Source organism: Engystomops pustulosus, chromosome 1 (assembly GCF_040894005.1).
Source record: "Engystomops pustulosus chromosome 1, aEngPut4.maternal, whole genome shotgun sequence".
Classification (NCBI taxonomy): Eukaryota; Metazoa; Chordata; class Amphibia; order Anura; family Leptodactylidae; genus Engystomops; species Engystomops pustulosus.
In genome coordinates this window covers 148,445,196-148,463,263 of record NC_092411.1, presented here as the reverse complement: position 1 = coordinate 148,463,263, position 18,068 = coordinate 148,445,196, and the positions used below count along the sequence as shown (strand labels likewise).

Sequence of the window (18,068 nt, the reverse complement as noted above, 5' to 3'; positions counted from 1 at the left end):
CCTGCACTCAAAAAAAAGTTCCTAAATATTCAACAATAGGTTGAAAATGGTAACAAAATGGTAACACTGGGAAAAGCATCTCATCCCACAAAAAAAAAAAAATGGCATCATATGGCCCCAATAACCAAAAAAAGCTAAAATATTATAGCCTACAAAAGGGATCATTGGGAAAACTAAAATCCTGGCAACTGCAGGGCGCTCATTCCCTTCTGCATCTCGCTGTGCGCCCATAAAACAAGTAACGGCCACATGTGGGGAGTCTCTGTACTCTGGAAGAATTGCAGAATAAATTATAAGATGGATTTTCTCTTTTTAGCTTTTGGAAATGTGTACATTTTAGGGGTAAATGAACTAATAACCGACAAAATCTGACCATTCTAAATTTCACCTCCATTTTGATTTGATTACTATACAACATCAAGGGGTTAACAATCTTCGTAAAAACGGTTTCTGATAGTTTGAGGGGTGCAGATTTGAAAATGGGTCGATTATATAGGGGTATCTGATGTTAAATATGTAAAATTTCATTCAAAACTGTATTTATGTAAGCCGCGTGACATCAAAATAAATTATCCAGACATTTAAAAATTATGGAAAATGTAAAGTAGACAATGGGAAATGTTATTCAGCAACTTATTTAACCCCTTCCCGACATTTGACGTACTATTACTGCATGGCGGGAGGTGCGTTCCCGCAAAATGCAGTAATAGTACGTCAAGCTTCTGGCGCCGGCTCCTAAACGGAGCCGGCGCCAGAAGCTGCGGGTGTCGGCTATATATTATAGCCGACACCTGCCTCTAACACCCGCGATCAGAGATTTCCCCACACCGCGACGTGTCAGGGGCATTTAGCTGGAATCAGACCCCCGCGGCGCTTACCGGGGGGTCCGCTGCTCCGATCGCAGCCCCCAGGACTGCCGGTGCCCGGGGCTGCGCGATCCTCCTGCCGGGAGCCGGGTCCTGCCGGCTGTGACACACTGAGCATGCGCAGCATGCTCAGTGTGTTACATTACACAGTGTAATACATCTGTATCACACTGTGTAATGTGAAGAAGAGCTTGAACAAGTGATCAGTGGATCACTTGTTCAAGCTAACCTGTAAAAGTTAATAAAAATGTTAAAAACATTACATAAAATAATTTTTTAATAAAAATAATTAAATAAAGTTAGAGTCCCCTAAACACAAATATTCCCTATACACATGCAATAAAGTGAAAAAAAACACAAAATCGCCAAAAAACCCCACATATTTGGTATCGCCGCATCCGTAACAATCTGTACAATAAGTCAGAAACATTATTGGACCCGTACGGTGAACGCCGTAATAACAAAACGCGAAAAACTCGCCAAAAATGTACATTTTCATAAAATCCCTTCACAAAAATGTTCCAAAAAGTGATTAAAAAAAAAAAAAAAAAAAAGGTATGTGCACCAAAATGGTACCACTGAAAAGGACAACTCAACACGTAAAAAATAAGTCCTAAACTAGCACTGTCAACAAAAAAATATTAAAGTTATATCCTGGAAAGATGGCGATGCAAAAACAAATGAGATTTTCTTTACATTCGTTTTTTTCCTGTAAAATATATTAAAAAACTATATAAATGAGGTATCACCGTAATCGTAGTGATCTAGAGAATAAAAATATTATAGTATTTTTAGTGTACGGTGTACGACCCCCAAAATGTACAAAAAAAACCCCCCAAAATTGACAATTTTCTTTTCCTCCATACATTAAAGAGTTAATAAAATCTCATCAAAAAGCTACAGACCCACTAAAATGAAGTATTTGTAAAGTGCATCTCATGTCGCAAAAAATAAGCCTTTATATGTCCAAATTGCCAAAAAAATAAAGATTGTATAGCCATTATAAAGTGACAATGCATAATCTGCTCTGAATGGCGCAGCTTCCCTTCGATGCCTTGGCGTGTGCCCATACAGCAGGTTACCACCACATATGGGGTATTACTATACACGGGAGAGATTGGGTATCAAATTTTGTGGAGTGTTTTGGTATTTTATCCACTGAGAATTTGTACATTTTATGAAAAACACATTAAATTTAGTAAAAAAAAAAAAAAAATTGCATCCGATTTTGTTTTAACCCCTGTAAACCAATTAAAGGGTTAACAAACTTCATAAAAGTTGTTTTACGTACGTTGAGGGGTGTAGTTTCTATAATGGGGTAATTTATGGGGTTTTACTTTTATTTAGGCCTCTCAAAGTGACTTCAAAACCTGAGCATGTCCCTCAATAGCAGGATTTTGTTTTTTTTATGAAAATGTGAAAAATCGCACCGAACATTCAAAGCCCCATAACAGCTTACAAAAATGATAGTATGTATAAAAAACCATGGAGGTATAAAGTAGACATTTGGTGAATGTTAGTTATTATGTGTTATGACTCATGTGTGGAAAAAGTAGAACATTTTGAATTTTGAAAATTGAGAATTTTTCCAAATTTTCACCAAATATCTGATTTTCTCATAAATAAATGCAAAACATACCACCAAAATTTTGTAACTAACATGAAGTACAAGGTGTCACAAGAAAACAATTTCAAAATCACTTGGATATGTTAAAGTGTTCCAAAGTTATAACCACTTGTAGTGACACAGGGCGGATTTGAAAAAATGGGCCGTGTCAGGAAGGTGAAAAGTGGCTTCAGCATTAAGGGGTTAAGTGGTAAATCTGCCTGAAAACGCAATGATTTCGAAAATGGCAATTTAAAAAAAATAAATAAATAAAATAACGGAATTTTCTTTTTTTTTTTTGTAAATAAACACAAAACTTATCAGCCAAAATGTAACACTAAAATGAAGTACCACATGTGGTTAAAAAAAACAAAAAAACAAACACAGTAACACTCAACAGTCAAAGTAACAGTGTTCAAAAGTTAGAACCATATAAAGCGAAGCAAGTCAAAATACAAAAAACGGGGCTGAGCCTTAAGCTATAAATTGCTGCGTCCTTAAGGAGTTAATCATATTCTAAACACAAGTACAATCCAAACTTGTACAAACATAAAACACAGCTAAATAAACCCTCCAAAAAGAACACCATTGTTACTATAAATTCATTCGTTATTTGCTGCTCACTAAAGAAGTATAAACTCTTGCTTACTTACATTTTGTGTTCGTCCATAGAGGAAAAGCAGAGGATGTCTGTGCCCCAAGACAACTAATAGAAATCCAAACCTGATTATTTTCACAAGTAGCACAATGAGAAGGAACAGGGATGGTCAAATCAGAACACTATCTATAGGAGGAGTTTTGTACTACTTGAAAAACTGGTTGGGTTGTATCTATCCTGGACCGCTGGTCTTTTGTAAAACATAAAATCTATCTACTGATTTGGCAAGCTCTTTGCAGCACTGTGTAATCTGTGTGCACTATATAAATAATCAAATTATTATTATGAGAGAGATTAGAGATAAAGGAACAGAGGAAGATTTAGGATGGCTCCTTGGGACAGTTCTAGGTCTGTATTTGGAGCTCTGCTGCTCATCAGATTGATTCAAATGGCTTTGGCCCTTTAATAAATACTCTTATTTATTACTCAAACAGAGCCAGCACCCCGCGCTCCAACACCTGCGATCAGAGTCAGCTCCGATCATAAGTGTTTACCCCTTACACAATGTGGCCAGGCATGAAAAATTTAATGAAACCATAGCATTTTTACATAAAACTCAAATCAAATCCAAGGTTTACTAATAAATAGGGCTGTAAAAATAATAAGTTAAGCAGTGTCAAATATTTTTCAAAAATATATCCAATAACAACTTAAAAATCTTAAATGGGAACCCCATTTTTTCAGATTCCTCAAAAAAAAATTACCTTCATTTGACATTTTAACTTTGGTGACAAAAGGTGCTATAAATCACCAAAAATCTAAATGTGTGCAAAACATGTAAAAGGGGTATATTTTTTCGATAAATACACAAAAGATCCAAGATCTGAAAACAGAAAATATTTTTCTTAAAAAAATTCAAGGTTACCAAATTTAAACACAATGTAGAGCATTTGATATTTAAAAAAAATATATATTTAGGCAACGAGAAAACTCCCCATCTTCAAAGTGGAAGCGGCTTACGTTAATCAAACTCTCCAAAGTGTGAGAGGCAAGTGGACATTATACCACCACCCCGATGAGAACAGAAAACTACTATCGTACACACACCATGTTGTTCCTGGGTTATACTGAATGTAGTTTCTAAATAAAAAAGAATATAATAGATTCACCCACAACCCCCGGGGGCTGAAAATACACATACGCTACATACCACAAAACACCATCAACTCTCAAAAATGCTAAAAACAAAAGCCATGCATTATTATTTTTTTTTAAATACTTGATTTTTCATTTTTAAGAATACAAACAGTGCACAAAAGCATACATCCGCTTCAGGGAAGTACAAGGTACAGTCAGGAAAATTAGGCGTGAAAATAGCAATATGAGACAATTGCATCAACAGTGGGGCAACAGAACAGAGGTAGTTGCCCTATACGAGGCACCGCCTCCCCAATGCAGGAAACACACATTCATCCAAACAATCGCACCTCATACCGACTGAGCTTTTCCTCCTCCCCTCCTGAAAGCAGTCTGGGCTGTCACCCACAAGTCCCAGATCAAAGAGAAACAATTCCGAGTACCTCTCGCCGTGTAAGCAAGTTATACATCGGGAGTTCCGTATTTATCAGCGAGATCAATTTGGTTAAAGTGGGAAGCTTAAGAGGCTTCCAATTGAGCAAAATAACCTTCCTACCTTAGAACATTAACACAGAGCCCTCTCAAATTTAGCCTGAAGAATATCCCCCACTAGACCGAGAAGACATACACAAGTACACTAGGTGTAACCACTTTACTTGTATCAACTGGTCTCGGGCACCAAGAACTGTTGAGCAGTAGTTGTGTGTAATTTCTTTAAGATAATGGTCCTTCAAATCAGGGATGTCTCTTTGCCAAACATGGAAGCTTCTCTCCACGGGAGAGGGCTGGGAATCCATCAATTGCTTATAAAAGGTGGATGTGGGTTTCTCTTTCTGTTTAGTTCTAGCAATGGCCTCCAAGGGAATGTGCTTAAAAGGAAACCTACCACTTAGAATGGTCGGTGTAAGCAGTAAATACCGAGCACCAGCTACTTACTTTCGTTAGTGGTATAAACCACTCATTTCTCGCTCTCCGCCTTCAAAAATCCAAAATTTTTTTATTCTTCCATGTAGAGTGCAGTGTGAGGGCTTATTTTGTAACAAATTGTACTTTTCCTTGATGTTATTTATTATTCTGTGCCGTGAATAAAGAAAAAAAACAAACACTCTTCTGGGATCAATTTTTACAACTTTCACTGTGCGCTCCAAATAACACCTCTGCTTTTAGCTGTGTTGATGGGTAATTTTTTTGCGATATGAGCTGATGTTTTCAAATCACCCTCCTTTCCCTAGAACGGACATAAAAAAACATAAACAGTAAAAATCACAAACACATTAGGTATCGCCGCGTCCCAAAATGCCCAATCAAAATATAAAAATGGTTATAACTGGAGGTGACCTCAGAGACGGGAAATGGTGCCCAAATGTCCGAAAAATGCAACTTTTACACCATTTTACATCATATAAAAAATGGAATAAAAAGTGATCAAAAATGTCATAAAGTCCTCAAATGGTAGCAATGAAAACGTTGGCTCATTTCGCATCACACAGCTCCGTACCCCAAAGTATGAAAAAGTTATTAGCGTCAGAACATGGCAACATTTTTTTCTTTTTTGTCCACATTCGTTTAAATTTTTGAAAATGTATTAAAACGCAATAAAACCTGTATACATTTTCTATCACCGTGATCGTACTGAAACAAAGACTAAAGCAGAGGTGTTATTTGGAGGGCACAGTGAAAGTCGTAAAAACTGAGCCCACAAGAACGTGACGCACATGGGTTTTTTTTTCAATTTGGAATTTTTTTCCAGCTTCCCAGTACATGGAATGTTAAAATAAATAACATTATGGGAAAGTAAAAGTTACGTACAAAATAAGCCCTTACACAGCTCTATACACGTAAAAATGAAAAAGTTATGGATATTTGAAGGTGGAGAGCAAGAAATGAGCGAAACCCCCCCCCCCCCCGCGTCCTTAAGGGGTTAATCCCTGTTTTATGGAGTTTTTGCATGGGATTCATTACAATGAGCCACTGGCTCTGACGAAAACCCGAGGCAGTCATGGAACGGAACGGGGAAAGACTATCTCAATAAGGATAGCGGCACCCATGCTGGTGTTAGCAATGGGTCTTTGCTGCAATATGCAGAAAACCCCATCTCTGTATGAAGAGGGCTCAACCTGTGAGCCCTCTTCCTAGACCCTTTATAGCAGATATATCTGTCGCAGAGTATGAAGGGGTTAAATCAGGGCAGAGAAGCTCCAGCACTAGTGCAAAAAGCAAAGAGAGCAGGCAACCTTGCCTAGTCCCCCTCCCCAGCCGGAAATATTCGGAGAGCTACCCATTAATCCGTACTTTTGCTCTGGCCCTGTAGTAGAGGAAGCGGAGCCACTTGACAAACCCAAGTGGAAACCCCACTCAATTGAGTCAAATGTTTTTCATTATCTAGGTAGGAAATAACCCTTGTCCTCTATTGTCGTGGTGTATCTGAAGGTTGGTAAAAAGTCTCCTCAGGTTAATATTTGTACATTTCCCAGGCATAAAGTCAGACTGATGTACGGAGATAATCGATAGTCCGACTGCGCTTAAGCGTATCACTAGCACTTTAGCTAGTATTTTTCCGTCTAGGTTTATTCAAGATATAGGCTGGCATGAACTACACATGTCAGGGGGTTTACCTTGTTTCTGTATGACCACTATGGTGGCTTCATGGAAGTTATCAGGCAGCTCAGACACTTCCCAAGCATATCTAAAGGCCGCAAGCAGTTTAGGGCTAATCTCCTCTACATGTTTGCTGTAGCACTCCGCCGGAAAAACCATCAGGAGACGGCGCCTTGCCGGGAGCCAAAGAAGAAATAGTGTGTGACATCTCCTTTACCTTCACAGGGGCACCAAGAAAATCTCTATCGGCCACTGCCAGTCTCGTGAAGGGCATAGTATTTAAATAAGCTCGGGTGGTGTCAAGTGGGAGATTTACCTTGGAAGCATAGAATCCCGAGTAGAACTGAACAAACTGAGCACAGATTCCAGCTGGGTCCGTCCCAATGGAACCCGACTGGACAGCAATACCAGCTACCACAGTCTGGGGAGCCTAAACCCTGGATAGATAAGCCAAAGTCTTCCCTCCCTTATCACCGTCAGCAAAAATACGCTGACTCTGGCTCAGCAGTTTTTTAGTGGTATACTCAGTTAAGTGCAAGTTATACTGTCTCTGCATCCCCAACCTTAGTTCCCTAACCGCGTTAGATTGAGTCAACTGATATGTCTGTTCTGCCTCAAACAAGTCAGTTTCAAGCTTGGGATCGTTTGGGATTAAACATGAGAATTGGGAAGCCTCCGGGTGTCGCCATCTCCAAACCTCAGATTAAGGGCCTGAGCACTAGAGATTTATCAAGTCTGGGAGAAGGACGGAGGCGATCATTTAGTGGCTCTAAAGTAGAGTTAAAATCCCCTAGAATAATAAGCAATTTTGTCCATCAATTTCCTCAACACTGATATCTCAAAGGGAGGTGGGACATATTTTATGTGGTAGCGGGAATTTACCTCATATTGATGCATCCATAACTACCAAGTTCCGAGGGGTCTAGGAGTACAGAGCGCATCTGAAAGGTAAGAGATTTACTCACTAGCACCAATACTCCCCTTGCGCGAGTCGAGTGCACAGAGTGATACACGTGACCAATCCATGGTCTCTTCAAAGCGAATACCTTCTGACCCCTCAGGTGTGTCTCCTGAAAAAAAAGTATGTCCGGATTATGGGTTTTGAGAAAGTTAAATACAAGAGCCCTCTTGATTTTACAATTCAGACCCAGGACATTCCAGGAGACTATTTTACATCCCGCCATGGAGTACGGGATGATATACAATCGGAATCCACAAAACACCCTAGATCCCTTAAACTACAAATAAATTTCATCATACGTGAACCTAACTACACCATAACAAGGAGGCTTCACCTTGCAAAGACCGTAGCCTCTTACTAGCAACCCTGTCACTGGGTATGTTCTTCTTGTGGCTATTACACCCACCTAACAGGTCTGGGAGAAAAGGCCCCAACTAGGAATATCTAGGTTGCTGCTGTGGAAAAGGAAACTGCTGTGGGAAAAGGTTCCTACGAACCCTAAACATGTAAACTGTAACTAAAATTAACAGGATTCTCTCCCACCCTTCACCTGCCCGAACAATCACTCATCAGCCACATGAAGAGAAGCATGTCAAAACAAAATAAAAGGTAGAACATTGCCGTCAATGAAGCCACCAAGGCCTGTGGTTAATCCAGTCTGCAGCCTCCTCAGGTGTGGTTAAGAAATGGGTCGCCATCTTGAACGTGGAGTTAGGGCGGAAACAACATGGAGCATTTTAGCCCGAGGTCTCGGAGGCGACCACGGACAGTTGAGAATTGCCTCCTCTTACGTTGCACTCCAGCCGTATAATCTGGGAAGAAGGACAGTCTGGTGTTCTCATACAGCACTTCTCCCTTGCAGCGCGCTGCAGCCAGGATATTATCTCTGTCTCTATAGTTTAGTAATTTTAGGATGAAAGGTAGCGGCGGCGACCCAACAGGTCGAGGCCGATGCGATAAGCACGCTACACCCCAAAACACTGCGAGAGGGATAACTAAGGGAACAAGTCCTTAATTTACATTTAATTCAGCAATAGATTCTGAGCCCCAAGCACTGGAGCAGGATGAAGTGGTGTTCAAAGCGGAATCAATATCCAAGGACAGAGTTGCTGGTCCAATGGTAGGTTCAGTAGGGGATCCTAGGAGGCCAGTCACCATACACCCCAACGCGCGCTTCGCTGATGCTTCGTCAGGAGGTGATGTGTGTGTGTGTGTGTGTGTGTGTGTGTGTGTGTGTGTGTGTGTGTGTGTGTGTGTGTGTGTGTGTGTGTGTGTGTGTGTGTGTGTGTGTGTGTGTGTGTGTGTGTGTGTGTGTGTGTGTGTGTCGTATGCCCCGTTTTATACTCACCATCGGCTGTCCAGCTTGTAGACACGCCCACCACGTGTCGCGCTAGCCGCATGGGGCCGCGCCCCGGAACCGCGCCACCATGACACGCCCACCCGAATCACATGATCGGAGGGGCGTTGTCATGGAGATGCGCCTGAAGCACACTCCTCCACACACACGAGCGCGGCGCACGCGCACAGACGCGTCAACTGGACGCCGCAGGTGAGTATAGCCAGGTAATGGTTAAGGTAATGTAGATAACTAGAGACCAAAACACAAAAAGGTTACAAATTCTAAAATCAGTACAGGTATATAGCGAATCCTTCCTCATGAACATCAGGTAATACATATACCGTATATTCCGGCGTATAAGACGACTTTTGAAGACAGAAAAATCTTCTGTCTTCTGTGGGGTCGTCTTACACGCCGGTAATCCCGATCGCCCGCCGTGTATTCACGGCGGCGGTCGGGTGGCGCTGCATGGAGAGGGCTCACGGGCAGCAAATATGCAGCAAAGACTTACCGGTAACACCGATCGCGGGTGTTTTCACAGCGTGGGCTGCCGGCAAAGCTGCCGGCAGCCTCAAACAGTGGCGTACCGATCGCAGTACCAGCGGCGCAGCACAGCGGGCAGATGTTTTAAATTGTGAGAGGCGCGGGCCTTTCCCTTAAAGCGCACGGACTGTTCTGCATCTGGTCCGTGCGCTGGATCAGGAGGGCCCAGAGCAGTCACAATTTAAAATTTGAACGGGCCCCCGATCCGCCCATCTTTCCACCCACCTCATCCATCGACGCCGGCACAGGCTTAATGACGCGTCTGCCTGCGCCGGGTCTGCTGTTGTCTATGACCTGGCAGACGCGTCATCAGCCGTCGCCTGCGCCGATTTTTAGAAGAGATAGAGAGTGCGAAGAGGAGCGGAATAACTAGGTAAGAGTTTTATTTTTCATTTTGCTTAAATCTATGGGGCCCTGTTTCTATTTGGGGGGGGGGGAAGGCATAGGTGAAAGTTAGGAAATGGCTATTTGGGGGGGGATATTACCTATGGGGGACATTGATTATGGCTACTGGTGAGGGGGGGACATTAATTATAGCTACTGGTGGATGGTGTTCAATGTTTTAATGCATACCGGGGGGGGGGGGGCTGTCGGGAATTTTGCCCTGGGGCCCAGAGGACTCTAGTTACGCCACTGCTCAAAAAGATAGCGGCGCATGGGCGCCGCCATCTTACCTGGGATCGCCGCTCCCCGTACACCAAAGTATAAAAAAGGTATTGCCCGCAGTGCCCCCGGAGGGAAGCCAACATAGTCGCAGTGTCCCACAGTCCCCCCACATTAGCCAAAATATTAACAGGAACCCTCAGTAACCAATATTTTAAAAGTGTCCCAACAGTAGCCAAACTAGTAATAGTGCCCCCACAGTAGCCAATATAGTAACAGGAACAAAGGAAAGGATAGAATCTAGCTCACCTTCCACCAAATGGACATGGCACGGCAACAACCTTACTGTGAAGACAGACGTGTAGCACAAAAAATTCCAGTGGTCCAGCCAAACTCCAAAATAGATTCAAGTTTATTGAGGCATATCTTCATAAATCCACAGTGCAATCTATGTTGGAGTTTGGCTAGACCACTGGAAATTTTTATAGTAACAGGAAACCCTGAGTAGTCAATATAGTAATAAGGCCCCACAATATACTATCAGCACCAGTAACAAAAATAGTAGCAGGACCCAATCAGTAGCCAATATAGTCACAGCCACAGAATCCAATAAAATCAGTGCTGTAAAGTACACAACAGTCACAGTGCCCCACAGTAGCCAATATAGGGAGCTTTTCCCAAAAGCAGCAAATAAAGTAACAATGCACTTCAGTAACCAATGGTCAGCGTTACCCACATTAACTAATAATCAGGGTGTCTTTTGCAGCCAATATAGTAACAGTTCACTTACAGTAGGCAACATAGCCTACAGTGCCCCCTGAAGCCTTTATAGGCTCAGTGCTCCACAGTAATCAATAGCCGCAGTGTCTAATATCAACCATGAGCCTTGCAGCCAATAGCAACATAGCCCCATGGTAGCCTATAGTGAAAGAGCCCCAATTAACTACAAGATAACAGTTATTACCTCTCTACTGCTGTCGCCTCCTGCGAAGTTTCATACTTATAAACAGATCAACAGACTTTTCAGGCCCATAGCCACTGATGTAATGCATCTTGGTGGTGAATTAAAGGGGTATTCCGGGAATATGAACGTCTAACACAAAAACCCATGATTATATAAATAAATGAGTACAACAATACTCAATGTCATTAGTCACAAAACGGAGCTTAAATAGTTTGATTTTATGATTTACAAAATGTATGGCCTCTCTAAAGTAGGTGGAGTTATCACTAAAACGTCCGCCACTGGAAACTACAAGTTCCATGATCCTTTGTTCTCAGTAACTCCTCCTCCCTCTTATGCTCTGCTCCCAGTGATGATCTAACAGGTTTTCTTGCACTGTTACCATAGTAATGATGTGTAACTGCCATCACCAAAACACTGGCCATACTGGGTGCACTGCAACCAACCAGCTACAGCCAAACGTAGTGGTGATCACATGACCTGCCCAGGCAGGGGGAGGACATGTGATGTGGACATGTGACCAGCAGCCATCTTCTGTCCTGTGTCTTCTCTGCAACGGACCGCGCGGAGGAAATTAACGGACTGATTAAAGGGCCAGTAACATTTTAATTCTTCATTACAGTCTATGTCCCCAGCATTTTCTGCTAAGGGGAGCAAAATTTTAAATAACAACTAATTACATATTAGCTTATATTTTACTGACTCATTTGTATATGAATTATGCTAATTCCTGGAATACCCCTTTAAGGGTACATACAAACACTAGAGTTCACATGCTGCGTTTTAAGTGCTTGGGTTGTGTTTCTAAATGCAATTTAACCCCTTCGGGACTTTAGGCCCCAGGGAAACAGCCCCATTATTCAAGTTTGCCCTGAGTCACTATAAGTGGTTATAGCTTTGAACGCTTTTAACGTATCCAGGAGATTGAGACTTTTCTTGTGACACATTGTACTTCAAATTAGTTTAACAAATTTGGATGATAACTTTTATGACAAGTTATGAGAAAAACAGAAAATTTGGCAAAAATTTGGCAAGATTTTCCATTTTCAAAGCTCTAAATTCTCTATTTTTGAAGCAGATAGTCATAGGACCCAAATTAATTCATAACTTACATTTCTCAAATATTTGCTTTATGTTGGCACAGTTAAGAATCCACATTTTTTACTAGAATGCTATGAGGCTTAGAATTAGAGTGCTATTTTTTAAATTTTTTGGAAAATGATCAAAACCTTTATTTAGAGCAAACTGCTAAACTCTCTGCTCTACATTGACATAATTTATTTTATTAGGACGTCATTAGGATTACAATTCGAACAGTGATTTTCCAAACTTTTCTATTAATTTTTTTTTAAGAGGATGATTCATCTTCGTAAGGGTTTTCAAAGATCTACTTATTAGAAACGCCCCACAAATTGCCCCATTTTAAAAACTGCACCCTCAAACTATTCAAAACAGCCTTTGGTAAGCTTGTCAACCCTTTATGCATCTCACAAGAATTAAAACAAAATGGAGGTTCTATTTGGAATGTGAAAGCACACAAATTTTGTTGTTCAGTTTCTTATGAGTAAAGCAATACCCCACACATGAATGTAAACCATGTTAGGGGCCCACAGCAGAACACAGAATGGAAGGAGCCATTCATAGTTACATAGTTTATACGGTTGAAAAAAGACACTTGTCCATCAAGTTCAACCGAGGAAGGGTAGGGATTGGATGAGGAAGGGATTTAGGGGAAACAATCCTATATAGCATAACAATCAATGTTATTTAGGTGTAAAAAGGCATCTAGACCCTTCTTGAAGCTCTCCGCTGTCCCTGCTGTGACCAGCGCCTGAGGCAGGCTATTCCACAGATTGACAGTTCTCATAGTAAAAAAGCCCTGTCGCCTCCGGTGATTAAACCTTGGTTTCTCCAAACGGAGACAGTGCCCCCTCGTCTTTTGATTTGATTTAATCTGGAACAACTTACCACCATATTTTTTGTATGGACCATTCATATATTTATATAAATTAATCATGTCCCCTCGTAGTCGTCTCTTTTCCAGACTAAATAAATCTAGTTGTTTTAATCTTTCCTCATAACTAAGACCCTCCATACCCCTTATCAGTTTTGTGGCTCTACGTTGAACCCTCTCCAGCTCCAGGGCATCCTTTTTATGGACCGGTGCCCAGAACTGGACAGCATATTCCAGGTGTGGCCGAACCAGTGCCTTGTATAGTGGTAATATTACATCCCTATCACGAGAGTCCATTCCACTTTTGATACATGACATGATCCTACTAGCTTTAGAGGCAGCTGATTGACATTGCATGCTGTTATTCAATTTATGATCTACTAGTACCCCCAGGTCCTTCTCAACAAGGGACTCTCCCAGATTTACTCCCCCAAGGACATATTTTGCCTTTGGATTATTGGCCCCCAGGTGCCTAACATTACATTTATCCACATTAAACCTCATTTGCCAAGTGGATGACCAAACATTCAGTTTGTCCAAGTCACCCTGCAGCCTATGAACATCCTCCATAGACTGTATTACACTACACAGTTTGGTGTCATCTGAGCTTTTAGAAGGCAGATTTTGAGGATGTTGTTTTCAGGTGCTATTACACATTTGAAGTTTGTGAGCTATGAGAACAGTGGACCCCCCCCCCCCCTGCCATAAAATTATCCCATTTTGAAAACTACACCCCCAAGAGAATTTATCAAAGTTTATTTTGAGCTTTTTACCACCACAGATGTTTTAACTACTTAAAAAGTGTAACTGGCATTCAGAGCAAAAAAAATAAAATACATAATTCTGCTCCAGATGTCCCTGGGAATCATTCCTCAAAGTATTTTGCCTCTCAGTCCTCATTTAGTACATTTATTGGCCCATAGAAATCATGGTTTCCAACTCTGGCTTTCCAGAGATGCTTTTGAGATGAGATGCTTTTTCCAGTGTTACGATTTTGGGGTTGATATCCCCCATTGTTGAAAATTTAGTACTGGATTTTTTACTTTTTTTTGTGGTGTTCTCCGTATAGCCCAATAATCATGTTATCTTTATTCTATGGGTCAATACGAAGAAGTGGATAACATATTTAAATATTTTTTCTTATGTTTTACTAAATTTGCCAAACAAAATCCTAATGGGAGGAAAAATCATTTGTTCTTCCAAGTGGCATAACATTTTTACTTTTTTGGCTAAAGAGCTGGTTGATGGCTTGTTTTTTGCGGAACATGACAACAGTTTCATTCTGGAGTACATTTTTTTGATCACTTTATTGCTTTTTTTGTGGGATTAATTAGGTAAAAATCATAATTTTTGTCAGGTTTTTTTACAGGTTTTTTTTACTGCTTTCATCGTGCGGGTTCAATAATTATTTACTTTTATTCTACAGGTTGTTATGGATGCGGTGATCCTATATAAGGGCTCATTCACATGGCCGTCTGTGGGGACGTACATGGGGCCGCAAATTTGCGGCCGCATGTACGTCCTCATAGACGGCAATAGCACGGCGCAGATATGGTACCAGACATGTGTGGCACCGATTCGGGCCGCACACCGCAAAAAGAGCATGCTCTTTCTTTCGGCATGTGTGCGGCCGTGTGCCGCTATTCTCCATGTTGAGAGGAGACCTAAGGAGTCCTGAATGTACCCTAAGTGGGGTTTGTGTTATGATTTAGACTTTCTTGTGCATTATGTTATGGCATTAAATGATTACGGGCATTTGTATTGATTTTTTTTAAATTTTTTTATTGAATAACTTTTTTACTAGTTCCATCATGGGACAGGAATAAGCAATCATCTGATTGCTTATTCATGATAATATTCTGCAATACTTATGTATTACCTAGAGAGAAAATTGGACACCAGCTCACCTTTCCCTGTATTCTAGGCGCTTGTAGTTGGGTCGGCACGAGCCACCTTGCTGCTCGGGTATGTATAATATTCCAGTCCAAAAAAAGGTCACGGTCCAGCCAAGACTCTCCAACTCGACAATCCTTTATTTCAAATTCATCATAAAAAGTTCTAGTGCATAATTAAAAGTCTAAGCGTTTCGAGCGGAGACCCCGCACTTAATCATGACAAACCTAGGTTTGTCATGATTAAGAGCGGGGTCTCCGCTCGAAACAATCGTGGGGGAAAAACCCCCTGAAGGCAGTTTAAATGCAGCGGTCGCGCTAACCACGGCATTTAACTAGGTAAACACCTGCGAACGGAGCACACTACGACTGAGGGTGTTACACTGGGATGTCAGCTACTGGTTGCTGCTGACATCCAGCTTATCCCGATGCCAGCCCAGCTCAGATCTTAAAAGTGTTTCAGCTTCAGGGTTTGGGCTACCAGCAGTGCAGAGCTTGCTCAGGAATGGCAGCAGGCAGGTGTGAGTGCATCTGCATGCACTGGGAGGCGGAGACTCTTGGAGCAAGGCCTGGTGTCAAGGAGGGCAGCAAAGAAAAGACAAGGTGAGCGATACCACTAGTCTTGTCTCATGCCAACTGTAAAGCATCCTGCAACCATTCATGTGTGGGGTTGCTTCTCAGCCAAGGGAATCGGCTCTCTCACAGTCTTGCCTAAAAACACATCCATGAATAAAGAATGGTATCAGAATGTCCTGCAAGAGCAAATTCTCCCAGCAGTCCAAGAGCAGTTTGGTGATCAACAATGCCTTTGCCAGCATGATGGAGCACCTTGCCACAAAGCAAAGGTGATAACTAAATGGCTCATGGAACAAAACAGAGATTTTGGGTCCGTGCCCGGGAAACTCCCCAGATCTTAATCCCAGTGAGAACTTGTGGTTAATCATCAAGAGACGGGTGGACAAACAAAAAACAACAAACTGTGACGAAATGCAAGCATTGATTGTGCAAGAATGGACTGCTATGAGTCAGGACTTGATCCAGAAGTTGATTGAGAGCATGCCAGGGAGAACTGCAGAGGTCCTGAAGAAGAAGGGTCAACACTGCAAATATTGACTTGCTGCATTAACTCATTCCAACGGTCATTAAAAGCTTTTACTTTTAGCTTTACTCATCATATGACTGCATTTGTATTTCTGTATGTGATAAAAACATCTGACAAACACACATAAAAACCAGAGGGCAACAGATCATGTGAAAAATATAATATTTGTGTCATTCTCAACTTTTGGCCATGACTGTATACAGCCAGCCCGCACATAAAATAAACTTACATAATCACCCTCTGGTGTCCCCGATCCTCGCCACGGCTCCTCTTTCTTCACCTTGCTGTACTAGCCGGCAGAGACAATCAGCAAGGAGAAGAAAGAAGAGGAGCCGCCCCGAGCAATGGGGGTGGTCGCCAAAGGGAGAGTATGTAAGGTTTTTTTTTTTGTTTGTTTGTTTTTTTTTGAGTTGTGTATAAGCCAAGATGAAGTTTTTCTGCACATTTTTTGTGCTGAAAAACTCGGCTTATACACAAGTACATACGGTATATAGTTTGTTTGACTATACATTTATGTTATATATATGTTTGACTTGATCTACAGAATAAAAACTCATTTGGAGAGAAAATCTCTGGATTTTGTATTGCCATCTACTAGGTGGCATAACATTTGTATTATTGATTGAGCTTTTTTAGGGCTTATTTTCTACCAGAAGGTTGCACTTTTTATTTGTATAATGTGATACTTGTGACTTTTGATCACTTTTTATGGTGTTTTTTTTGTTTGGTTGGTGCTAAAATCTTAATTTTGCCTTTTTTTTTTTTTTTTTTTAAGGCTTTCACCAAATGGATTTAATAATGATTTTTGTTATTGTACTGGTTGTTATGGACATGACAATACCCAATATCCACTGTTTGTGTGGCAATTTTCACGTTTTATTTTTTGTCCTCCTCTAGGACTTGAACAAGTGATCATCTGATATGGCAGTGTACAATACCAGCACTGGGTCCGATAGGCATCCCCATACTCGGCATGGAGGCAGTTGCATGGAGAAGAGGTGCGAGACACCTTTAGATGCTGCGGCTACGTTTGAGGCACATACAGCAGGCCTCCTGCACAGATCAGAAGAGAAAGCTGTGTGATCCACATGACTTTGGGGAAAGTAATGGTGGCCGAAACTAAAGCTCACCATGACATTCCTCCGTATATTTCTAAAGGAAAATCAGTCCATTACTGAAGCAAAATTACCTTCAAAAGTCAGCGTAGTCTCTTGGAACCGGCTGTTACAGCGAAGGAACTACAACTGCATTCTCTAGAAATAGGAGATGACAAGGAACTGTATGTGGTCTAAGTACTTCTTTATATTTAACGAGTTAACTATGTGTTGTGAGAAATGTATAGTGATGTAAAATTTAGAAATTCTTTATTACTTTCAAAATATCTAGAAGTTACTCTACCAGTGTGATCTATAATAGATGCAATCCCCCCCCCAATAACCCTGTTGATTTTTATTATTGAAATAAGTAGTAGTTTACCCAGCCAGTCTGCTATAAAGAAATAATTTTTTTAACACCTTCCAACTGGAATGTAACTGATAGAGGTGAAGCCCCATAGCAGACTTCTGCATGGGGTCCCCTTTTCCCCTATTAAAAAACACAATATTTGTACATGCACGCATTTATACAGTCACACATGCAACATCCCCCACCGGGGCCTAGCCTTTTCTTGTGGGTGTGGGCAACCAGGCCCAGAATACTATAATACCGGAGTAGTTGGCTAGTGCGGCCTTGGGCACGCTGTGGTCATGGTGCTTGGTATAGGGACCGGAGGGCTGACCTACAGCCTGGCAGGTCTCCAGCAGGTGGTGTGTGCAAAAAATATGGAGGGAAAGGTCTTTCCCTGGGGCAACCCCTAAGATGCATGTAGGACAAGACCCTGGGTGACAGATGGGGAAGCCTGTGGTG

The 18,068-nt window shown here is 41.5% G+C and overlaps 1 protein-coding gene across 6 annotated transcripts in view; it reads right to left on the bottom strand.

Moving 5' to 3' along the window:
* Positions 1 to 18,068, bottom strand: part of B3GNT3 (UDP-GlcNAc:betaGal beta-1,3-N-acetylglucosaminyltransferase 3) — a 37,774-nt gene that overhangs the window by 6,192 nt on the left and 13,514 nt on the right. The window contains exon 1 of one of the 6 annotated variants that reach the window (XM_072156774.1): positions 7,688 to 7,844. The exons of 3 other annotated variants lie outside the window; for them this stretch is intronic. In XM_072156774.1, coding sequence (XP_072012875.1) covers positions 7,688 to 7,702 — 15 coding nt within the window. In that variant the 5' untranslated portion in view covers positions 7,703 to 7,844. Of the gene's footprint in view, positions 1 to 3,125; positions 3,262 to 5,143; positions 5,262 to 7,687; positions 7,845 to 18,068 lie in introns of those variants that run through there. 2 more of the 6 variants (XM_072156809.1, XM_072156800.1) reach the window with 2 other exon arrangements.